Source organism: Spea bombifrons, chromosome 2 (assembly GCF_027358695.1).
Source record: "Spea bombifrons isolate aSpeBom1 chromosome 2, aSpeBom1.2.pri, whole genome shotgun sequence".
Classification (NCBI taxonomy): Eukaryota; Metazoa; Chordata; class Amphibia; order Anura; family Pelobatidae; genus Spea; species Spea bombifrons.
In genome coordinates, this window is record NC_071088.1 from 88,480,526 (window position 1) to 88,506,563 (window position 26,038).

Consider the following 26,038-nt stretch of genomic DNA (forward strand, 5'->3'; position numbering starts at 1 on the left):
TAATGCTGACGCTGTTATCTATGCCGCAGGCGCAAGTGGTATTCGTCACATCTGTATCAAGGGATATTATTTAATTTCAATTTTTATAAATTCCAGTCATATAATATTAAAAGTATGCAGAGTGAATTTACATAAACAATATAATCATTTTAAATAAACAGCTCCATGGCTTGTATCCTTGAATTCACATAATACATCGAGGGTTTAACCCCTTCGTGACAATGGCCATTTTAATATTTATGCGCTGCTCGTGTTTAGCTGTGATTTTATTCTTTCCTGTCTACTGAACCCACGCACGTTATGTGTTGTTTTTTTTTCAGGACAAGAAGGGCTTTCTTTACACGACATTGCTTTGATTGTATTATCTTGTTTACTGTTAAAAGTATAAAATATGGTGAAAAATGTAGAAAAAAATTACTTTTTCTAACTTTTAGTTGAAAAATATTTTACTCATCTATAAAAGGTAATGAAAAATCCTGTTTAACAGATTCTACTATTTGTCCTGTGTTTAGAAATACCCAATGTTTTTATGTTTTTTTTTGCTTTTTTCTGCATGTTATGAGGCAATAAGTACAGGTAGCGTTTTGCTATTTCAAAACCATTTTTTTCCAATTCTGGTAATTCTTCCCCCCATGTGCCATTTCGGGTATCTTTGAAGCCGGCCAGTGCAATTTACCCCATCAAATCATATATTTTTGAAAACTAGACACCCGAGGATGCTAGTATTTTAACTCTTTCCATGCACGAATTCTACCACCAGTCTTTGTGGTCATTTTTTGCATTTTTTTTTCACACGTGTTTTACTTCAGATATGAATTAACAGGTCCTGGTATATGTCACAATCATAAAACACCTCAATATGTGTTCGGCAACATCTCCTGAGTACAGCGATACCTCACATGAATGATTTTGCCTGGCTGTTTGGGGGCAAAACGGCCACATTTGGGGCATGCGCATTTTTTTAACTTTAGCATTTGGTGATCCACTGCCCATGCCCTATTTGGTACATCTTTGAGCCCGGCCATATATTTTTTAAAACAAGACACCCCAGGGTATTTCAAATGCTTGTATTTTAACTCTTTGCATGCACACATTTTAACACCAGCATTTTTTCAAAGTTTGCAGGTGTATTTTTCCCCACACACCTACTTTAGGAATTTACAGCTCCTGGTGTATGTCGCTGTCACACGACACCCCAATATGTGTTCAGCAACATCTCCTGATTACAGTGATACTCCACATGCATGGGTTTGTCGTGTTTTTTGGGAACTAAAAGGCCACATTTGGGACGTGTGCATTTTTCTAATTGGAAATTAGATGTGTGGCCTCCCCCCTTGTTAATTGGGACATTGTTGAACCCGGCCAATTCAATTTACCCCATCAAATCATTCATTTTTTTTAAAGTAGACACCCCATGGGCATTTAATATGCCAGTACTTTAACTCTTTCCATGCAAGAATTGTTTTAAGCTAATGTGCTAATTTTAGGACTTGCTCACAAAAATATTCATGTATATATATATATATATATATATATATATTATCTTTATTTTGCCTTTTTTATTTTTTCTTTACATTTTTGGAACTTGACATCAGTTTTTTTTTACATTTTACTGTTTTTTTAACAATTTTTTTCTTCTTCTTTTTTTAATTTATTTTACTAATCACACTGTGATTAGAAACATGGGCTCCGTTGACATGCATGGTTGAAAGCAGTACCTGTATTCAACCTGCAAGTGGAGCCATAGTTTTCTAGAGGGTCTGGAGAACCTGTGGCGAACTTTTCCAACTTAGTTTTTTTTTTTTGTGATTGGTGATGTCACTCGTAGTGGTGGTTGTGACCGCTCTCCCGTACTCTGATACTCCTACGAATATTTCTGTAACGTGAGCACATTGCACTTTGCTATACATTAAATCTTCTGCATCATACACCCTGCCTTTCCACCAGTATTTTGTTTCTCAACATACCGATATACGGATCGGAAACCAGTTGAAATCTGCAAACGGAGGAGAGATATTCCAGAGAAGGAATCCCTGTATGTCTGATTTAGTCTGAGCAAGCTGATTTGCTCAACTACACGTGAGTGTGATATTATTCTGGGGGGAACTCTAAACACAAATTCATTACAAAACGGAAAGCACTATGATGTTTGCGTTTGAATTTTATTTTTATATGTCAATACGTTCACATTGTAAAACGGATACACAATTGGAAATATAAGTATATACTTTATTTTTTTGTGGATTATACACTGTGTTCACATTTTTTGGTGGATCATATATATATCTTTTGGTGAAAATTATTCACATGGTTGTTATATAATTTTAATATTGTTTTTTTTGCGCAACACTTTATATATTTTCTAAATTGGTAGAATGTATACGATTAAGGAAAGATGATTCTTTTTGTACAGCACAAGCTTTGTGGTGTCATATCTTCAGCAGATGGAGTTTTCCTAGAATGCTTAAATCCGATCTAGGTACTAATTTTACTGGTTAGGTCTTTGTGCACAATTTTGGGAATAGACCGACGATTTCATGTTCCCTATCACCCACAATCAGCCGGTATTGTGGAACGTATGAACAGAACATTGAAATTTTGTAAAAATGTAACTTGACAAAGGTAATACATGGGTAGAAGCCCTCCCAGTAGTTCTTATGGGTATTAGAAGTACAACAGCATCAGCTACACAATATACATCATTTGAACTTGACTGGTAGGAAAATGCCACTTGCTTTTATTTGTCCACGTCACAAAAAGATGCTATAACTAAATCAAAATGGTTACAATTGTTGCAAGTTAACTTAACCGAGCTTCTTCCATTTGCAGCAACCTGTATGCAGAAAATGGCACCTCCAGATTTTTCAAAGGGGGGGTATGGTTATGATAAAAACTTTTAGGAAAACTGGTCCATGGGAGGAAAAATTGGGAAGGCCCGTATAACATCATAGATACGATGGGTAAGATAATGTTAAAAGTTCAATGGCCATTGGATAATATGAGTAACCAACGCAGACAGAAATCTTTTTGGGTTCATTCTGATCAATTCTGATTAAATGTTACGATAGGGCCTAAACGTTTATTTCGTTGGACTAAAGGGACCTACACACAAGATGATGATAAATTTGGGTCTTGGGACCATATCATAAAGGAAGCAGCTTACTTGAGTATCGTTATATATGGTGATGTAACAGTAAATTGGTCTGGAGATCTAGCGCCAAATACTCCAGGCTTGGCAATAACTAAAGATGGAGAAACTAGAACCAGGGTATTATACACAGAACAAGTGTGGTCTAAATTTCTGCAACCAGGAACAGTGTTACAAAATAATATATCAGATACACCTATGGTATGGAAAATATAGGCATTTAGGGATTCAAAGTTTATAAATGTGGAAATGGCAATAACTGTAACGGATTTGATTATTCCTGATATAGACGTATTTCCTAATTCTATAGAGATCCAAGAAGGAAGGGCTCAATTAGTGTTAACATGTAGTACTGAGTTGGTGTTACCTCCTGAGTCTTTAATGTCATGGACTAAGGATGGTGAGTTCCTGGGAAGTTTTTCTAATGCAAATCCGAGTGTGATACACAGAGGTTTAGTAGGTAGAGGGAAATGGTCTGAGAAGAGATGTACACATCATCTAGACCAGCCTACTCTCAATAACAATGGGAATTATCAGTGTTGTTTAAGATTGAAAAATTTTGAAAGGAAATTTATAGATGTAAATGTTACTGTTATCTGACCAACAATATCTGTGTGTGAAAACAAAGTTTCACTTAGCTTCCCCATTTTGTCATTTTTGAGAAAGGGAGACATTTTCCTTTGAGGGTCACAGATTGCCCCTGAGATAGAATCATTCTCCTTGTACAACTTTTGTTCATATGAACTTACCGAATCATCATATCAACACACCCTGGGGTCTGGTAACCTTGTTTACAACCTTAGTGTCTGTGGAGGGTCTACAGATGTCATTACTACTTTACTACAGAGGGTGGACCGCAGGAAATGGAAGGCACTGAATGCTTGGGTGAAGGAACCAAAGTTGAGAGTTGACTCGTAGTTCCAGTACCAGGGTTAGATGTTGGGGACCTTTTGGCAGGAGTGTTGGGAACAGGAGTGGGTTGTTACTGTCTGTTGTTAACTAGTATTAGCTGACTTGGGCTGAGAATGAGGATACTCTGGCAGGGAAAAAACTTGGTTGAATGAACAATATAGTGGGCAAACAAATGCTGTCAGGATTAAAAGATTAAACAGCAAGTGAACAATAAACAACCTGTTACAACAAAGAGGCAAAAGGGCTCAAATGACACAGCAGCAATTCCAACTTACATGACCTTTTAGAGCCTAAGTAGTTCCCTATTTAAATCCAACTCACCCCTCTGCTGGTGCTCAGTTGAGTTCTCTTTTGATTAACTTAGTGTTCACTTCTGCTTTATATTAAAGCAGGCATGTCCAAAGTCCGGCCCGCGGGCCAATCGCGGCCCGCGTTCCGGACTGATGCGGCCCCCAAGTGAGCCACGGGACTTGGCGTCATCAGCCGGCGCAGGGAGAAGGAAAGCGCGAGATCTGGGCTTTCCTTCTCCCTGCGCCGGCACACACAGCCACACAGCGGTGGGCGCGGCTTCAGTGTTGTGCGCCGGGATCTGACAACAAACCCCGGCGCACAACAGCTGTTGCCGCGCGGATCGCAAGGGAGCAGTATCGGAGGTATTTACCGGACATCCGGCTTCAAATCACTCAAGGGAGCCGGATGTCCGGTAAAGACCTCTGATACTGCTCCCTTGCGATCCGCGCGGCAACAGCTGTTGTGCGCCGGGGTTTGTTGTCAGATCCCGGCGCACAACACTGAAGCCGCGCCCACCGCTGTCCGTGCCCTCTGAACCCCGTGCCCTCGGAAGAAGACAGAATAACTGAAGAAGAAGAGGAGCGAAGAGCAGGAAAAGGAGCTGTAAGGAGAAAAGAGGAAAGGTAGGAAAGCATACAGTGAGAGTGGATTGGTGTATGTGTGTGGATTGGTGTATGTGTGTGGATTGGTATATGTGTGGATGTGTGGATTGGTATGTGTGTGTGGATTGGTATGTGTGTGTGGATTGGTGTATGTGTGTGGATTGGTGTATGTGTGTGGATTGGTGTATATGTGTGGATTGGTGTATGTGTGGATTGGTGTATATGTGTGGATTGGTATGTGTGTGGATTGGTATGTGTGTGGATTGGTATATATGTGTGGATTAGTGTATATGTGTGGATTGGTATGTGTGTGGATTGGTATGTGTGTGTGGATTGGTGTATGTGTGTGGATTGGTGTATGTGTGTGGATTGGTGTATGTGTGTGGATTGGTATGTGTGTGGATTGGTGTATGTGTGTGGATTGGTGTATGTGTGTGGATTAGTATATGTGTGGATTGGTATGCGTGTGGATTGGTATGCGTGTGGATTGGTATGCGTGTGGATTGGTGTATGTGTGTGGATTGGTGTATGTGTGTGGATTGGTGTATGTGTGTGGATTGGTATGTGTGTGGATTGGTATGTGTGTGTGGATTGGTGTGTGTGTGGATTGGTGTATGTGTGTGGATTGGTATGTGTGTGGATTGGTATATGTGTGGATTGGTATATGTGTGGATTGGTATGTGTGTGTGGATTGGTGTATGTGTGTGGATTGGTGTATGTGTGTGGATTAGTATATGTGTGGATTGGTGTGTGTGTGGATTGGTATGCGTGTGGATTGGTATGCGTGTGGATTGGTGTGCGTGTGGATTGGTATGTGTGTGGATTGGTGTATGCGTGTGGATTGGTATGCGTGTGGATTGGTATGCGTGTGGATTGGTATGCGTGTGGATTGGTAAATGTGTGAGAGTGATGGGTGTTATGCTGTACCATTTCCAATGTATTTTTCATTATATAATTATGCTCTAAAGTACATCATAACTCCCATCACTCTATACTGTTCCATACAGTGGCAGAGCTGGGAGACAGAGGCCTTGCACCCCCACCGCAGGACTCCTGAAAGGTAAGTGAACTTCAAAGAGGGAGAGGGTAGATAGTTAGGAGGGGTAGATAGGGAGAAGGGAGTGAGAAGGGGTAGATAGGGCAGAAGGGAGCGAGAAGGGGTAGATAAGGCAATCATACTCCTATCATGCCAAGTCTGCGAGTGCCTCCTGGAATCTGGGTATGCCTGGGCATGATAGGAATGTGATTGCTGTTAACAATTATATATATATATATATATATATATATATATATATTGTTATTTAATTGTTTTGTCCTATTTTGGTGTGTTACTTACTTTAAATAAAAGTGTTAGATTTTTTTTATGGTGTGTGGGGGGGGTCATATTCAGTTTCGGCCAGGTAGTTTTAAAGTGTGTGGGGGGGGTGCCACATACAGGATCCGCCCCGGGTGCCAAATACTCTAGGTACGCCCCTGCCCTCCCCTACACAATTTCTTCATCAGATGCCCTTGTGGCTGTGTGTGCCGGCGCAGGGAGAAGGAAAGCCCAAATCTTGCGATCTCGGACGTCGCTAGATTTGGGCTTTCCTTCTCCCTGCGCCGGCACACACAGCCACAAGGGCATCTGATGAAGAAATTGTAGGCAGTGGCGGAACTACCGGGGTCACGACTGCGACCGGGCCCTGGAGTTCTGCCAGTCAGTGGGGCCCAAGGGGTGCCGAGCGGTTGCTGAAAAAGGAGAGTGAGAAAGGGATAGATGTGGTATGCCGTTTTCAATAAACTTTGCATAAAATAGTTAATTTGCATTTCATTTTAATGGTTCAGAAAATGTCAGGCAAAATGGTCGGCCCTCGCACATGTTCACTTCATCAAATCTGGCACTCTTCGAAAAAAGTTTGGACATGCCTGTATTAAAGGTTCCAGACCTCAGCCTTATTCTATCTTATGCCTGTTTGCCAACTGCCATAATCCAGTTCTGTTGTTTGACTTCCCTTTTGCCACCATCCTTTGTAATTAGTTGAGTCACCTCCTAAAAGCTCTACTGCTCCTCCTTCAGTTTATTTGTGATACAATCAAACAAGTACGAAAAGATGTACTAATACTTGCGTGTAGTGTGTTATTACAATCGTACTTTGTCCTACAAGTCATATTTATACGCGAATGCCTACTTGACACAAAGAGGGGACAAACGAAGACATTTTGGACAATGCTATGCTTCCAACTTTGTGGAAGGACTTTTTCTGTTCCACCATGACTGTGCCCTAACGCAGAAAGCAAGGTTCACACGGTTGGATGAGGTTAGTGTGAAAGAACTTCACAGGCCTACACAAAGCCCTGACCTCAACCCCATCAAACACCTTTAAGATGAACTGGACTGGAGATTGCAAGCCGGACCTTCTCTTCCATCAGTCCCTGACCTCACACATGCTTTACTGGATGAATGGACAAAATGTCCCACAGAAACACTCCAAAATCTCATATTTTCAAATAAGTCTCTACTTCTCCTGAACAAAATGAAGTATATAATTTGTATGGGTTCATCAAATATGGAAAACAGGAATCGTGGTTTTACAGAAATATGGTATGAATGACAAAAATGATTTTGATCCCTTGGTTATGAAAACCCCAAGGCCTGAAGGGATTAAAGAATAGCTTCCAATGTTGTCTTTTTGGCATCACGTTTAGCAGCAGAAGTTTTGTAATACAAAATGTCAGGTTTATGTTTCATTTTTATTCAAACTTTTATTTGTCAGCACCTGTCAGAACTCATTTACAAAATTCAATCTTACTCAATTAAGATAAAATTACCGTGAATCAACATTTGCAAAAGAATATGCAAAGTTTAAGTGTGTTCTCTGAGAAGGCTGTGTTGACTTCTTTTCATTCAGAAAAAACCAAACATGTTATTTGGCCAGGGTGCCCAAACACTTGTATAGAGCCCCAACCATTTTCATTGTTCCACACCACACATGTGGATATAAGTAGTAAATGAGGGACTCAGGTTATTTAGGTTATTTTTCTATGGAAAGAAAATATTGAAATGTATGCAACCCAATCATAAATTATATGTTTTATACTTCTAAGCAAGCTTTTGATCCTCTTGCAGTGGTTCCAGATTATGTTCAGTCTCATTGGATTGCAGCAAATACGGTGGATTACTTACTATACAAAAAAAAACATTTCCCCCCTAATCAATTTTCACTGGTATGAAGAATATATAACATCGGCTATGGAATTCAGTGGTAAGATGTTGTGTTAAAGATGTGCAGTACAGCAGTCCTAGTCAATGTATTGGGCAGAAAGGATGCCAGAAGGAGGAGAAAAAACACTAACATCAATGGGCACCTTTTTTAGCAAACACTTAATGACAAGCAAACAGAGCCCAAGTTTATTGGATGTTTGCACAAAATGTTTCAAGTAAATTGTACAAGACAGTTCTTAGAATGGTTATTATATGTGTACATACTTTATTAATCATTTTGTAAAAACGTCCTGACAATATGGTTTTCCAACATGAGGACAACTCGGTTAATTTAAAGGCAAGATGTAAGAATTCAGTGTGCCGGATACCAGAGGAAGGCTCCTTACCACAAACCACGAAATTGCTGGTAAACCTAACATCTTGCACAAAGTGGCAACATATCTTTGTAAAAAATAAAATATTCATCTTACATGTAATAGTATAGAGTAGCCATTAGATATAAATTCGTGATTATATAACTAAATATGTTCATAACTTGCATTAAAAATACTTCATATGTATAGGTACAAGCATACTGTTTTTGGGAATGGACTGCATAGAATATGACAAACAAGCTCACATCCCCATACAAGTTTACATACATAGCAGGGACTATAAATCTATCACATTGAAATAAAAGGATATGGGACAAAATAAAACACAATAATAAGCAAAAAAGGCTAGAGACACGTGCACAGCAAGAAACATTTTAAACAGAAGGACATCATTCAAGTAGTTGTCAAAGTTGCTTTGTATTAATCGCATTTCATTATTCCCTTTTAAGATAACTAATGTGGTTAAAATTTGAGATGTGTCTGCTTTCCACATTGCATGGGTCAAGGCACTAGTTCTGCATTGGTTGTGCAAGTTAACACAATTAAAAGCTATGTTTTCTTAATAAGCGTATGGCTGCCAGTTTCCTCTTCCTGACATACTTGGAGCAGAATTTGGGCAGACAGGCCCTGCAGTCCAAAAATAACTAGCTACCATTCCTCCAAAAGAACTGCGGTATATGGCATCCTGTTATAAGCAGGGCTGCACAACAGTTCGTGGACTACAATTCCCACCATCCTGAGATAGCTGTAGCATCACCGTTGGCTAGTCCTGCTCTATAACTCTGTAAACCCACCTCTTTTGCAGAATCCCTATAATGAATATGTAACGTATTCAGCTAGGAATATTTGTAGAGCTATAATCGGTAGAGATAAAGATTACAAATGTCACTAAGCCATTAATGACCTAGTTCCTGTGTCAGATCTATAAAGGGAGAGTCACCGTGTATAGTAAAGTGTTGAGTAATACTTCAGCCATCGAGCAATGGGGCAGTGCACATCAAAAATCCTAGTACATTTTGACATTTGTAGTCCCAAGGTTAAGGCTCTCTTTTTGTGTTTAATATTAAAATGAAACTGTCCTTAGCAGCTTTGAATGATGGGCACAGCAAACCTCTCCCCACCACATGATAAAGCAAGGCAAGTACCACAAAAAGCAACAGAGTAGTATGCTCCTTAGAAGATGAGGTGAGAATAAATAGCCTGTGGCAGTTAAATGACGTATTCATGCAGATAATTATTTTGCTGTGAAGGTTAGTGCAGGTAACAGCCTCAGTGAACAGAACAAAGTCAAGTAGGATCTGTGTCCATCTCTCTCCCCAGCATTCTGTACGCAACTTCAGGTCTTCCATTCCACAGGGGAGGGTGGAAGCTCTTTACTTTCTTGCCAAGGTTTCAGATAGCTTTTTGAGCCTTTTCTTTAACTCCAGAGGAAACTTCTCATAGCACTTCTTACAGACAGGCTTCATGTCAAATTCCACAAATTTGTTCCTATGCAAAGACAAGAGAGTTGAGTAAATCAGGATCCAGATTTCAAAGAAAATAAAACCCACACAAGCATTTCCCCCATGTTAATTGCACACAAGCAAAACAAAAATACTACTTGACTTTTACCAATTTTAGTGCCCAAACTTATTTTGTTCATGCAAACAATAAGGAGATCAGTGTACTGTACTTGTTTTAAAGCACACCAAGTTTAGTTAGTCTATCCAAAAGAGCTGAACATGCCACAAACCCTGGTAACACCACAAAAAATCCAAGCCTCTGGAATTAAACTAAAGTCAGAGCCCAACACTCCACATTGCATGTTCTTTGTCATCTGGGAACACACGTTTTTGGAAGATCTCATCTCTGACTAAGCTGATTGACAGAACTGAGGTCATTGAACGGACAGCCACGACCAGTCGGCATGCTCAACAGCTATGGTCACTGCGGAGCACGTAGATATCCAACTCATAAGTTACAACTGTATTGGAAAGGTCATCATGGCTGTCACATCATTGGAAGATCAAGTCAGAAATGTATCCTACACACCTGGTACCACTGAATGTGGTGATTTGGAAACTTTTGTACTCTCAAATGGAATTCTCGCACCACAAAGATAACATGGCAGATGTCCACGTAAAGGCAAGGTGGTTTTTCCTGCCTATATGTCTAAAGCCTCAGGAAGAGGATCCAACAGATTTTTCAACTTTCCAGTAGTTTCCAGAAATTGAAATGAGCCATTTCATCCTCTAGTTCAGTCACACAACCTTACTCTAACCTGCTTAATATTAGGGATAAAACCCATCGTGTCTGTTCTGCTGTCAACATTTCATCAAATCTAAATCTAGTTATTGAACAACCTGGACAATGTGGGCCGGTTGGTTTGCGGAACTGAATTTGGATCCATTGCATGCAGGTGTGAGTTCGGTGAAACTTCTCATATGTTCAATGAAAGGCACACAGGGCCATCAACGTTCATCATTCTATGAGATCAGCCACTCGCATTAAAGTTTGTTTGTAAAATTCTGAAATGCATTTGTATCCTTCCAATATTTATAGAGAACTGTAAATATTCATTGACCATGAATATTTTTGCAAACCATTTGCCCGTTTCCTTTGCTTTGGCTAAGTAGATTTGTTGGATAGCTCTGTCACTGACAAAACCAATGGATACAAGAAGGTAGTTGGAGATATGATTTATAACCACAGCTGCAACTCACTCATTGCACATGTTTAGTAAAGGTGTGACAAACACAAGCAGGCAACTAACCCATAGTATAAATGATAGAAGAAGGAAAAAGTTCAGAGACAGGAGCCCTTTTTCTTTTTGTCCTTGTCTTTTGTATCTTTTGCAAGCTTTGAAAGACGGCGTTTAAACTCATCTGGCATTTTCTCATAACAGTGCTTGCAGACAGGCTTAAGATCTATCTCAACAAATTTGTGCCTTTGATAGTTTAAGAGAAAGAAGGAAAATGGGATTTTGCAGAAGAAAGAAAGAAAAAGAATGAAATGAGTAATATCTTACTATAGATCAAGTGTTTCATGTCACACCAGATGTGGAGACAAACTGGATTTAAACGCAATAAAAACAATAATAATCACTTAATCAGCAATACTACATAACATTGGAGCGCTCAATATTTTTCACCCTTACTAAGCATTTCAGTGAACAGTGTCCGTGGTAGCTCATGATCACTTTACGATGCTGCTTAGCTTGAGGAGAAAATACAGCTATGATGGTAAATATAACCAGTTCTAACTTTCCAGCATGCGAAATAAAGATTCTTAACCTGTGCCTTTTCTGCCTATTTTGTGCAATATTAAAAAATATACTTACTTGAGAGTTAGTTTTGTGTTGCAGGTGGAACAGGCGAAACAATTCACACACCAGGCCTTGTTCAGAGCAGACACAACTGTAGGAATTAAATCAAACCAAAAATGACCAAATGTCTAGGAGTGTTTACTGTGGGGTATACAGATGCAAAATGAAAACACTAATCTATATTCAAGGTCATAAATCCTACATTTTACCTCAAAAACGTTTTTTATTGTTTAACACACACAACATTATAGTTCACATCTGTCATACAAAATGAATTCATTATTTCTACAACATATGAGATCATCTAGTTCCTTAAGGCATTCCATACAATTCCCAAACTGAAAACTATAGAAAACAGTAAGATCAAGAAAATACAAAAAAACAACTAGGTTACTCCTTCAATAAAGACTCAAGTAGGAATAGTGCTACTGAAGTAGAAATTGCTGCCTAGTCAGGAGGGAGCCTAGAGTAAATTTATGAATGGGGGTAGCCTCTGAATATGTTTTAGGCTCCCCTCCCCTGACTAGGCGTGAATGGATGTAGCACTAGTGGCACTGTTCCTACTTCAGCCATTTATTGAAGTGATAACCTACTGAATGGGGTTAGATTATACTTTTTGCTTCCTCAACTCCCCCAACCCTGAACTTGAGATCAGTGGTACTTAACCTTAGAACCCCTCCCCCACCACAAAACAAGTGCTTGCAGTGTCCTTATTCACCTAAAGCTTTCTGCCTGTTCGCATAAAATTGTCAATAAAAGAGATAAAGCAAGTGTCCCTTTTATTCGGTAAAGGCGATGGGTTTATGACCCCTTAGTTCTTGTAAATTATACTATTCTGTAAAGTGAAATGTGTTTTTGACTTGTGTCCTGATTTCCAGCAGGTCTGCTGCCATTATATATATATATTTTTTTTAATATATAGGTTTTTCCTTATTTGTGGATGAACTGAGCCATTACGCCCTGAACAAATTGAATTGTTCAATGGAAAACATTTATATTTAAACTCATCCAGTATTGCAAAATACTGGCCACTGTAGCCATTTTAAATCCTACAAGCTGTGATAGTGTACATATACCGTTTAAACAAAAGATTTTTACTTACCGTCACCTTCAATTACACGATTGCAGTGGAAACAAACGTCACCAAAAAGCTAGAGGACGAGAGAGAAGATGACAGAGGTTTGCACTTTATCATTTTAATGACAACTGTGAAATACATATTATTATTACCTTTAATTTATATAGCGCCAACAATCTACGCAGCGCTTAATACAATACATATATTCAAGGTGTATGACAAGACGAGAATTGACAGACTAAGACAAACATATTATATTACTATTATATTACTCCGGGACAGATATACACACCTTGATGATCTCATGGGATATTAATACATCATGCATTACAAAGTCATGACTGCATGATAAAAAACAGGCATGTTCCGTGTATCACTGACCTGGTTGTAATGAGTCTCGCAGTAAGCCAGCCCCTTCCTCTCATAATGACGATGCCCAAGGAAAGGCTTTTCACATTTGGCGCACACAAAATGCTGGAATGACAAGGTAATAGGATGGAAGAAGATCATATCCAGAAACAGAATAAGGCAGTACTGATTGTTATACGCATCAAATGGCAAAGCAAAGAACACCAAAAAAATTTATTGAGGGATTCAGGTTGGGTGGCCCATACATGATATAATTCTGTATATAATTAACGTGGACTTCAAATCACGATAAACTGACAAACGTAATCCCACTTCCATGATGCTTTCATGGTTGAGCATCACAGGAGTTGTGATATGTGAAGTCTCCCTGGACTTGACTGAGATGGTGGGCAATTAATAAAACAATACTTTCCAAATCCCGGTGGGCTGAGCAACAAATCAGACACGTAAGGGTTATTTATTTTACAGGGAAATATACGTTCAGACGAGACAGAGTCAATCCAAGTGTATTTGGACATTTGGAATAAGGCTAACAAATACTGTAGACTCTTACCTCCACATGCCATTGCTTGCCCATGGCATTGACAACGCGTCCTTCAATTGGTCTTCTGCAGGCTCCGCAGATAGGGACACCCATCTTGTCATGGCAAGGCAGACAGTACAGCTCCCCTTTTAGCTCACGGGCGTCAGAAGTCAGTTCCTTTCTAAAAATTTAAGTACATAACTGAGCTGTACTCTGAGCTGTGCTACCTATACCCTGACCCACGTTTCGTGTGGGTTTGTCGGGGCCTATGCTGGGGGGGGGGGTGTACTGGAAAACCAGGGAGTTCCCTTTCAAATGGTTTATTAGTCTCTCATATTTTAAGCAGATTAAGTTTTATTTTATTCTATAGGTTATTCCAGACAATTCTTTATTTTGCATTAGAATCCTTTTTTTTTTAAATCAAACTCCTCCTAGCAATTTTGTCTGCATCTGTGTTCATTTATCTTTACATTTAAATGTAGTTTTAGACAGATCAGAACCTTAACAAGTATTCTGCTCTTATTGAGAGATACCACCTTTGGCTACAACCTATTTATAGGAGGGTTTATGTTTTGATCTGATTTTTTAACTTTTTATTTGGATTTATGTGGTTTCCTATTCTTTTTAATAGGGTAATATCCCACAGTTACCCGCACTTACCCGCAGTTGGCACAGTTGAAGTGATCAGGGTGGTAGGGATCATTCTTAAAAATGAGTGGATGATCCTCAATAATAGCATGACACTTCTGGCAGATGTATTTGCCCAATCCTCTGGCTTTTTCCCTGTTGTGACAAGGACGACAAAGGTGCCTGCAAAATGACAATAAAAAGATCAAAACAGAGACCAAAAATGCAGGATTTAAAAAAAAAAACAAAAAAAACACAACCCCCCCCCCCCAAAAGTACCCCTCTCCCATTTAATCTTCTACTATCTGAGTATAACTAAACTTTGTAACTGCAGCGGTTTCCAGACAACATCTACTATTTCTATTCTACTCTTATTCGCAGGCAGACCGGCAACTGGGAACACTAGGCCCACGCTGCCCAGGTTTATATACTTTTTTGTCTAAAGGGACAGACTCCGTTACACTGTGTCGGCCCTCCAAGCAGAGCGTGACGGTGTGTGACATACCCAGCTGAGGGACTAAAACACAGGGGCTGTTCATGAAGAAGCGCATTACTAAGTTGAGAAAATGTCAATTTCAGCTGTAAATTCCAACTCAATTTTGTGATTCTGTTCCCCCATCCCTTTAAATTCTCTCCAATTTGTTGTTTATTGAATAGACCTGAGAATTTAGTTTTTTTGTGCGTTCTTCTTTAAATACCGCAAACAGTCCTTGCCAATTCAAATCTTGCACACACAATTAGCTTCCGATGAGAACCATATCCATGTCACATTTCCCATTCGTGACGTTCTGGTTTAATATAGACTCACCTGCCTGCATTCTTGACAAACCCAATGTCTGCAAGAACTTGGTCGCAGATATCACAGCGGAAACACTCTGGGTGCCAGCTATTGTTCATTGCTTTAATAACACGGCCAATAATGAATTCACCTGTAAGCAAACAATTCTCACGTTGGTGGCACGGCAAAAACCGGTATCTGGCACACTACGTTAAAATCTACTGTGCGCTTTGCGATGTAGAGACTCTTATGCATAAAAGCTGCACTACGACAGGGATCAGTTTCTCTCTATAAATAAGGCCTGCTATAGATTTTTAGTCTTGCACTTTATAAATGAGTTGCTCATTAATACATGCATAAGATATTCAGCATGTTTTTTTTTTATTTTGTTCTTGGGAGCTCACCAAGGGAGCAGGATTAATAGGTCCTTTAATCAGAACAAGCATATTTGTTATGATTTGATTTCACAATATTAATTTATTTTAAACAGTTATGCCATGCCAATAATATTATACGGGGAGCAAACGTCTAATCTGAAGAATGAAAATCATTTACTAAGTTGTACATATGATACTTACCACATTGGTGACAGCAGGGGGCAAACAGCATTTGGAAATCATGCTCGCAGTATTTCCTTCCCTCAAACTGAAAGAAAATATAGAAATTTAAAGAACTCACGTAGGAACGGGTATTTACAGCAAAAGAGTCGCCTACCTACAACTAAACCGTACTGCTTTCAATACTTAACTTTGAACGAAGGTTCCATAACTCCTGACTGACTGTAGCAAACTGTTTGCAATTTGGGATTCTTGGTCAGAATGGAAACCCCTTTGAAGCCCCTAGGGTACTTTTTGAAAACCAAATTGCAGAAAAAAAAAATATTGCGCTATATATATGGTGCTCTGAAGACTTTTGTCAGACCTACAGACAAACCTTGTGTACATATTGCCATCAAAATAGAGGGCTAGATTGAGTTCTATTGGCATTTAAAGTTGTTGGCTGCGGAGACCTGATATATTTATTTATTTTAACCTAATATATATATATATATATATATATATATATAGGTATATAAAAATAGATTTAAAAAATGAGTAGGACCTTATACATCGAATAAGCAGGCAAAGAGGGGTCACCTAGGGGCATGTCGCCCTTCTCTTTGCCCACCCCTTGTTCTAGAAGGGTAATGCATTTAAAAAAAAAACAAAAAAAAAAAACCCTGTCATCATTATGTCATGTTTGATGTCATTTGCAAAGACCACACAGAGAAGAACACTTAATTTCGAATTGTGTAAATGTGTAAAAGGAGTCACATGATCAGACTGGAGCCGTTTAAACACAGTCCAGAAGAAATTAAATTATTTAAAAGTTGAGTTATTGATGGCAACAGAAAATTGTATTAGGAGACCTCACTTGGAGTATTGTGTACAGTACTGGAGACCGTATCACCAGAAGGATATAGATATGTTGGTGAAGTGCAGAGAAGGGCTACTAAAATGGTTCATGGATTACAGGATAAACCTTACCAGGAAAGGTAGAAGGATCTTAACTTATATAGCCTGGAATAAAAAGATGTGACAGGGGATACAATAGAAACATTTAAATACTTAAAGGGAATCAGCAGAATCAAGGACAAGAGTATATTTAAAAGAAGAAATACTACCACAAGAGGACAGAGGGGAAAGGTTTAAAAGTAACATCAGGAAATATCACTTTACTGATGGTGTAGGAGATGCATGGCATTTCCTTGCAGCCTACATGGTTAATGCAGTAAATGAGTTTAAGCAAGCATGTGATAGGCACAAGGCCAAGTTAGATATAAGATAAGCCAGGGTCTCAGGAACATTTTCAGAAATTGAGCAGACTAGATGGGCCGGTTCTTATCTGCGACACGTTCTATGTTTTTATGACTTTCTTGTGTACTTCACTGGTTTTGGCCGTTCAAGTGAGAAATTAAGTTTGGCATTAGCGAAGGGTTGTTGGCGTTGAATTTGGGTATTATTTTAAAATGATCAACTGACTTTCAAACAAGCCAGTAGTCAAGCACAGGAATCTTCCATGACATGCAACATCTTAGCTGTGCCATTTGTTATTTTTACATCATTGGTTTCCAACAGTAGAGGGGGATCTGCCCACACAGGATACAGAGACACAAGCAGTCCACATTCTTCATGTCAGACATCACTTCCTATCACGCTTGTGCGAGCTGCACACTGGCAAACATGAGAGGCCGGGCTATGTATTAACAAAAATGCTGCTGAGAAGAGCTAACACAAAACAAAGGGCACATCATCATCATCAAGCTGAAGCGGTTGAGTCGTAGACATTGAAAAAGCAAAATTACATGTTTTGGGGACCATGTGGCTCTTTCACATATACACCAGATACATGTATATAAGATCAGAGCGGGTGGTCGGTAGTTACCTCGTAGAAGAGCCCCTCCGGGAACTGCTGGAAGCACTGAGCACACACAAAGCACTGCTCATGGTACAGCTCTCCGTTACTGTTCACTATTTTTTCTGCAGGCGCAAATCCTGCCCGGCAGCGCTCACATATTGCGTTTGCAAGAGCGTTGGCCATGTTGCTGCAAAAGAAAGAAAATGGACATCATACACCAGTAGATATGCTATTCAAAATCAGTTTAACCTGAATCAGATGGCTTTGTTACTGTCAAACCTAGTACATATTTCATCTGCTGCCTGACCACAGCTATTTTTACACCTTGGTGTGATTGAAAATATGTTAGCGGCTACTATGCTGGCCATAAACTGCCTTAGCCATATAGAGATAAATGATGTCAAAATATCGTCATCTTCTTGCAGGAAACAAAAAACAAACATTTGATTTTATTCAGAAAAACAAATAGAAAATGTAAATTCTATGACTTAATCCTCATAGAACAAGAGTCGTTATGATGCCTGCTCCTGAGCTAGAAAATGAAGCTGCATGAACTTACTTTACCTATTTCAAAGTTAATCCTATTCATCCAAAAACAGCAATGTTAAATAAAATATACCCCACAAGTAGAACAATCATCAAATACATTTAAAAATGCTGAATAAGAAAAAAACATCACTGCAATACGTATGTAAAAAACAGACAAACTGGCCACTCCAATAAGTAATGCGCTTTCATAATATAAAAATGCATCCTCTGTACACAATTGGTGTTTTCCTTTTTTCAGTTTTTTTGTGGAAATGGTACTTTATAGCTAATGAATGGGAAGGGAACACTAAATGGGATCCAAGCAGTCAAATGATACAAACTCATTCCTTCACTACTTGGGGAGGGGGATCAAAAGACAGAAAAACCACCAGTTAATACATATACAAAACAAGCTTGATTATTCCTTTGTATGTGGTTGGCAGAAAGGGCTAGCGTGCCAACCATGTACCTGGTAGCACTTTAAAGGGCCCTGTGTGTTATTGCTTAGAACCATAAGCGGTGTTTGAATGTCTCCCAACTATAGCACAAATATAAAAACTGGCTAGCACGGGAAAAATTGTGACTTGACTCTCAAAGGGTTATCATGTTCTCATGTGGTCCACTGTTGCCTTTTGAATTCGGATACAAGTGGATTTGTGATTCGCTGAGCTACAAAATAAGGTTCCATATACAGTTCTGCAAGAAGAACAGCTGAAGGCTACTTTTAACGTGGAGACAACTTCAAAGAATATATTAGTGTGAAACTGAAAGTTACACTATACCAACCAAAATGGTTTCAAAAATATAACACAAACGGGAACATCCTTGTTAACGAGGAAACACTTTGCATTCCTTTCAGACGTGATTAAAACACTAATATGCCATAAACCACCAAGGTAATGTCATTCAAAGCTCTAATGTGTGCACTAAGATAATGGGCAGGGCAGAGATAACAACATTCAGCATCGCTTGGAAAAACTCCAGCTTCATGTCCACCTGTCCTTCGAGGATCCCCAAGGCTTATGGAAAAGTATGCCTCTATATTAAAACCCCCTCATACTGAACGTTAATGCCCTTAAGAACTACTGCAAAGCTCTACAAAAACAGAAGAGTGCTCGGCAAAGCACCTGCAAACTTCTTCTGCATGAGAATAACCTGCTGTGACGTGGTAGAAGCTTCAAATTGGCCATATCAAAGCACATCGAAAGAAAAATCCTCCTTGTACAATCATATTCATTTAAATGATTGTACACATAACCACATTGCAGGTAATGTATTATTAACTTTTTACTATTTCTGCCCCTTTGCTCCTATATCATCCTCAGCCACATGAGAATTGTAAATTTAAACATAGCCGGCAAAATAAAGTTAATTATTTTATGCGACGTACCATTTATAAGGAAAACTGATGATTAGTAAACAGCATGAGAATTCTGTAATTCACATGTACAGTATTGCCTAAAGCGCGTATTCCACCATAAATCCATCTAATCTCATCTTGATAAAGTGGAACAAGATACTCATTTCAGCTAGGGACCAGCTGTCAAGGCTGTTTTATGGGGACCAGGTCAAGGGCTCTTTTATAATAGAAAAAGAATAGAAATCGAAGCCCAAAGCGTACGGCATTCAGTGATGAAAAGAGCAGCTGTGTTTGACATCGCATTTCAAAGGGGCACTTGTTTCCAATATTAGTTTCCCGCCCCAGCCATTTCCATTAACATGCATTGGTTTTAGCTCCCAAGAGGTCAACGTATACCAATGCATCATTCATAGCAACTTATTATCCACACGAGAAAAGATTTCCACTTACAATCTAGCATAGAAATCACAAATTTCCTTGTACACCTTCACATCGCTACGTCTCCTCTGCAAGTTTGACACTGGCTTTTCATCTTCGCCGCCACTTTCGTGGGGCACGTTATTGTTGGGAACTTCCACAGTTGTTAATTCCCCGTTTTCAGGTATATCTTGGTGGATCCTGGTTTGAATTTCCATCCTGTTGGCTTGGCTAAATCCTACAGATCTCCAGCGAGGTGACTTTGGCTTCTGCCTGCCTGACGGAAAGCTCTGCTCCAAACTACACCCAGGGCTCGAGCTGCTTTGGCCTGACTCATCCAGAGATTCATTACAGAGCTGCCCACATTCCACAGCACAGATTCCAACTAAGGCTATGGAATAGAGAACGTCATTTGTGATAGGTGGGACTCGGAGCTGTTGATATTAAGAATTCCATTGCCTCCATAAAGTGGAAACTACACCATAGAACTGTGATAAATAATCGGAGCCGTCTTCATGCTAACAGGGCAAATCTCTGCTGAGGGGTCCCACATTTAACATAGTTCAGGCTCTCTAGAGAAGAATGGGGACGCTAAAATAGATCTTTCTAAAAACAGGTAATCTGTCTCCTCTCGGAGCCACTAGCTGAATTAGATTACTTTGAGAGAGGGATACGTTGGGGTGCGGATACCTCATGTAAACAACAAACAAACAAAACAAAATATGCAGGTATAGGCCAACGTTTCAGCTTGGGTCTCAATACCGATTTGTGTAGCAAAAGAAAGTAAAGCACAGGTTCAAATGACTCACACATTACCCTTTATATTCCCAAATTGCCGAAGTTCAGTAAGCAAAGATATATGCTGGTACATCACACGTTAGGATGTCTTCTCTACACTAGCATAAGGCCTACAGCTTTATCAAAAAGCTGGTGCTTTGCAGTCCTGTTATGGGTATTTAATCCATTCCTTAAATTCCAATAAGAGCCACTGGCACAAGACCAAGTATTTAACGGTATGCAGTCCAACAGCCCATAAAACGGATTCTTAGATTAAAATAAAAACAAAACAAGAAATGGTTTCCTTTAACATTTTTTAAAAAGTGCTGTTCTACCCACTCTGCTGAATGGTTTCACCTTAATAACGCAACGCAGCACCGGAATCACCATTCCTACTGCGATCAAACGCACAAACCCAGAAACTACTCTAACTATGGAAAACGGTCCTTTGTCATGGGACACTGACAGGTTATAAGAAATGGAAAAGACTTCAAGAGTTCCTGTGTTCTTATTTGGTTAAGTTTATTTGCTTAGAGTATGCAATTAATGCAGAGCCCTGTGAATGTTTTGGTAGAATCGAATTGAATCTGCCAATTCAAGAAATTCCCTTAAAATATAGAAAATAAGACAATATTTAAGATGTATACATGTTTTTGCAGGGTCCTAACGTAATAGTCTTGCTTACTTTTTAAAGATGCTGTTCCATTTAAAGAAAAAACATCACTTTCAAAAACGGATGCACCTGAGCCAACATAGGTCAGGAATCAAAAAGTGACATATCTGGAGTCCTTACTACATCCTCCCCTTATAGACATTTGAAATAAAGAAGGGAAAAAAGGATACACTTAGTTTAGGAAGTTTACACCTAAGCTGCTTAGTCACTTAAAAAAGTAAGTGCCTCCGACAAAAAAACAACAAAGAAACTAAAATGGACTTGTATAAGCGTTCGCGGAAGGTGGAAAAGTTGGTATTTAGCAGAAATTGTTCCTTCCAATTGTTTCACTAAAAACGCCCAAAAAAGTTTTGTTTAAAGTAAAAAAAACAGAGTCTTGTTTTCCAAATGTGTACAGGTGCCAAATCCAGTCTTTTATTATTATTATTATTATTATTCATCAATGGTTGTGCGCCAAATATAAAAGGTGATGACAAGCAGGACTTGGCATGTGAGAGACCCATCCCAAAAGGTCTTCGATGTTTAAACGGTGCAGTTTAAGATCTGAGCATAGAGTAACTCACAGGCAGCGGACTTCATGAATCAAGGTGACAATCTCCTATTTTATATATTAGCTGGAAATAGTTTTAATAAACACTGGTCACAGGAAAACATTGTGTTTTATAGGCCCATTTTCTATATTTTACACAATCTTTAACCTTGGTAACAGAGCAAGCTTTAAAGAAACCCCATTAACTCCATGAAGTATGCAGCAGCTGCTGCCACATTAAATGAGCAGCAACATTTCTCCTTTTCTTGTTGGGAAGAAACTTTAATGTCTGTCGTAGCGCTCTAAGAATACTTTATTTGACAGAATTAGGTACTGACGGCGACAGACTTCGGATGGACAGTATGGACGTTTTAATGGCCGAAAATTACAGAAAGGGAGGTAGAATGCAAGACTGGTTTAATGTTATTTTATTGGTTGATTTTCCATGTTTTGGTTTGTGTTTTTGTTGTCGTTTCTCTTAAAAGAACATTTAGGCTGGGAACGTTGTTGCGCATGTAGTCTTCCTTATGTCACAGACTGTTGGAACTTCTTTGAACATCATGCGGGTGGGCTCCTCTTGTGGGGCACATCTGTTCAACATATTAACGTTATACCTATGTTCTATAGGTGCTTTGATTGGTTTGATATCGGTGACATGCAACCTGTACAATTCTTGGCCTTAACAACTTTAATTGTTGTGCAGCACTTCCTTAAGTTGCGATGCAGCGTATGGAAGGGAAAGGGTTAATGCAGCCTGCGCAGCCACCACCTTACAGTGTAACAACAATATGTCAAGAAGAGGAAAAGCAGGAGCTACAATTAACTGCCCAAGAAGAAACCAACCCCCTGTCCTGGAAATCCTCTAGCGAGCATGAGAATCCTTATAGGGATGTATACTCTGTCTACGGCAGACTGTCTGGCACTGAACTGCATACTTATTATAGCAATGACTGCACACAGAGTCTGACCTTTGACTGAAACGGTGAAGCCGGGGTGGGGAAACCCACATGGCTAACTTTTAGAGGATTCCTGTGAAGCCACTTGTTCTCGTCTTCCAAGCAAACATGGATAGGTCGTAGTAGTACAGTGAGTTTTATAAAATGCATGATTTGTACTATACATCGTGAACGGACAACCCCAGCGAGCGTCTGCTGCAGGGATAGTTTGGCTGGTCTCGTCTACTGTACAGTTAAAATAGGAACGAAAGATTCATGGTCTCCTCGTCCATTGAGTTATACATTATGCAGGGCGAGTTCAACCCTTCCTGCAGGAGAGACCTGTCAGTGTTGGCCCCTTCCAAAATCTCCTGCCTTTAGTGAATAAACCCCTCTGTCCCAGCATATTATCACCTGTTGTGAAGGCATTTTCTAGATTGGAAACTCATTCGGCGAGTGCCAACTCACCCTTTGTTTGTATAAATCCATTGTGTTAATATACTGTATTCTTTTGTCCCCTCTTTTCACTCTGATCTCCCCATCTGCAGATCGCACCTGGATTAACACTGTAGGAAGGCAATACCTAAAATTCCATTTGGACACGCAAATGCTTCACGTGTAACCAGCGCTCATGCCGGGCCATGTTATACTGGATCTGACAGCTCAGAGCCCGCAATCTAATCTTCCTATCAAATGGAAGACCAGGTTGTGTTGGACAGTCTCCTCCTGTGATTCTGCAGCACACATTTTTAACCATTTCATACCAGGTATATCACTGATCCCCAAGGGAAAGAAGGTACCTGGTGCATCATTGGTACTTAAGGAGTTAAACACTTCCTTACTAAAAGCATGATGTTATTTCTGCTGACCTTTTCATCCTCTGGTTTGAGAGCCACATTCGTAATGCCACATTCTGTTTACGGGTTACCTACTTATTCGTTTGACGGCGGAAGCATTTTTTACATTCAATACCGTTAATGCGAGCTGTAGATTGTAGCAGATAACATGCTCATCATAGAACAATGAGTGATGATCACATAAAGTAACCTCTCCTACGCAGGATTTACACAAGCTTAAAACGGATTGTGGTAAGAGCAAATACAAAGCTCTTCATTATAATATCCTTAACGTGACTGAGGCACAATGCTTTACTCCACCGCATAATATCTGAAAGTCAAAGTAAGCGTGTGTGTGTGTGTCTGAGTCAGTAATGATGGTGACACATTTTAACCTTGTCACACAGTCACTGAAGTCAGAGGGAACTGCATCACTTCCTGTTTCACAACCGTAATGTGTTCAAAGCCGGTTTCATCCACAGGGTTTTTCCTGTAGCCTCGGGGGTTCAGTAAGCGTGTTGTCTTCTTTCCCACGTGCCATGCCTTATTACCCAGCAGCTATTCACTGGGGTTTACAGACACGAGATGTCTTGCTTTCGTTTAAATGAGATCTGCTGGTGAACGCGAGAAGCCACCGGTGACGTGGTGTGTGTCAGGGGGTCCTGGAAGGACCGTGTGCTCCGATCTCGGCCATGTCTGCATTAGATTACAAAGCCACTGGGGTGAGCCCTGCGTGTAGACTGCGGCTATTTTTAAAAGGAATTTATTTAGACTTTTAAGAAGCTCTCATTTTAATTGTTCACAAGTATGCCTGATTTGACAAATCATACATTACAGCGCTTTAGAAATCAAAAGCTGTCCTACTGGCTTTTTGCTTATGTTTCCATATACCCTGTCCTGTAAATGGCAGTAAAGGGGGAGATTACTTTATTTGTGGAGCGCTCTACATATGTCTTCAAAGGCCCTAATCACGGGTTCTCCTGTTCACAGAGATCCCTAAGATTTTTAAAGATCCCATATATTGAGCTGGTTATCTTATGTTTGCCTCCTGGGGTGAATAATCAATTTGAGAGACAATATGGGCGAGGGCCTGGTATTATTATTATCTTTTATTTATATAGCACCAACAATGCAGCTCTTCTTACAATACATATAATCAAGGGGTCCGACAAAACAAGAACTGACGGACTAAGACAAACCGATACATTAAATAGAGAGGGCCCTGCTCGCAAGCTTAAAAAGTTTCATTACGTCTGATGCCTTCGTTCAATAATAATTGTATTTTCTTCTTGATAATGTAAGGCCCTGATGCATATGATGGCATCTAACTTCCCCAAGTCACAGACCGAGGGTGCCAAGGTACCTGCTGCTGTCGGTGATGAGTTTGTCCAGCTATCATTATGTCTTGAAGAAATATGTGCATTTGGACACATAAATAAATACAGTTACCTATTTAAGAATATGACAGGCAAAGAAAGCTAAATCTTTAGGGACACGCCATTCACCATATGCACTTTAATGCAGATTATAGCTGTGTGGTCCATTTACATTTTTAGTGGTGTCTCTTTCACAAATGCATAAGGGGGGGTTCTACAGCACTATAAAACAATAAATAATAATAATAATAATAATAATATGCATTTGCCCCTTAGTTAGTCGCCGTGCTGGAGACGTGTTTAGCCAAACATCTCCATGCATGCGATATACTCCCCCCCCACAGTCAGCTGCAGCCCTGCATCGATGAACACAGGGAGCGGAGAGCTGTTTAGACCCCAGTGCTCATGAGCTGGTAAGTGCCGCCCATTTTGGAAGAATGCATATTAAAGGACTTAAGTAAAGCTATTTAATGCCCCAATGACTGATCCGCTCAATCTGCCAGTGATATAGCTCTGGCTGACAAACGATACACAAGGAACACAAGGTACACAGTACAGTAAGACACAATGTTTAGTTGAAATATCGACTCACAATAGAGTGGCCGCTATATATATCACCAATAATTCACAGACTAAATCATACTCTGTGAATCAGTATCAATGAGGTTCAATGTGAGACCAAAGAGCCAAAGTCAGCGCACATCAAGCTCTTCAACTTTTCCCAGTCTGCTCCTCTTCTGTCCAATTTATGCTTCCCCTTTCCCACAGTACGTCTCATTTCAGTAACCCCGGTTCCATTCCAATTTCCGTAAGCCCGATTGTGTTTCTGATACCGACGATGGTGGCTGACAATGATGAAGAAAAGAATACACACAAACATACCAGACCCGAATACGAAATCCATTAACCATCTATGCGGGTACGCAGGTTAATTTATAAAAACATTTTAATGCTGGAGGGTAAATTATTAATCTGAAAAGACGTCACAATTCAATAAGTCAA

The 26,038-nt window shown here is 39.7% G+C and overlaps 1 protein-coding gene across 6 annotated transcripts in view; it reads right to left on the reverse strand.

Annotated features, from left to right (window-relative positions):
• Positions 1-8,388: 8,388 nt before the first annotated feature.
• The window catches only part of LIMS1 (LIM zinc finger domain containing 1), a 38,471-nt gene continuing 20,821 nt past the window's right edge, over positions 8,389-26,038 (reverse strand). For 3 of the 6 annotated variants that reach the window (XM_053455084.1, XM_053455085.1, XM_053455082.1), the window contains 10 exons: positions 17,633-17,792; positions 15,787-15,853; positions 15,239-15,359; positions 14,464-14,613; positions 13,834-13,984; positions 13,293-13,385; positions 12,936-12,984; positions 11,849-11,924; positions 11,282-11,455; positions 9,881-10,017 (listed from right to left, as the gene is read on the reverse strand). In XM_053455084.1, the coding sequence (XP_053311059.1) occupies positions 11,314-11,455; positions 11,849-11,924; positions 12,936-12,984; positions 13,293-13,385; positions 13,834-13,984; positions 14,464-14,613; positions 15,239-15,359; positions 15,787-15,853; positions 17,633-17,792 (1,009 nt within the window). In that variant the 3' untranslated portion in view covers positions 9,881-10,017; positions 11,282-11,313. Of the gene's footprint in view, positions 10,018-11,281; positions 11,456-11,848; positions 11,925-12,935; positions 12,985-13,292; positions 13,386-13,833; positions 13,985-14,463; positions 14,614-15,238; positions 15,360-15,786; positions 15,854-17,632; positions 17,793-19,943; positions 20,226-26,038 lie in introns of those variants that run through there. The other 3 variants (XM_053455080.1, XM_053455081.1, XM_053455083.1) reach the window with 3 other exon arrangements.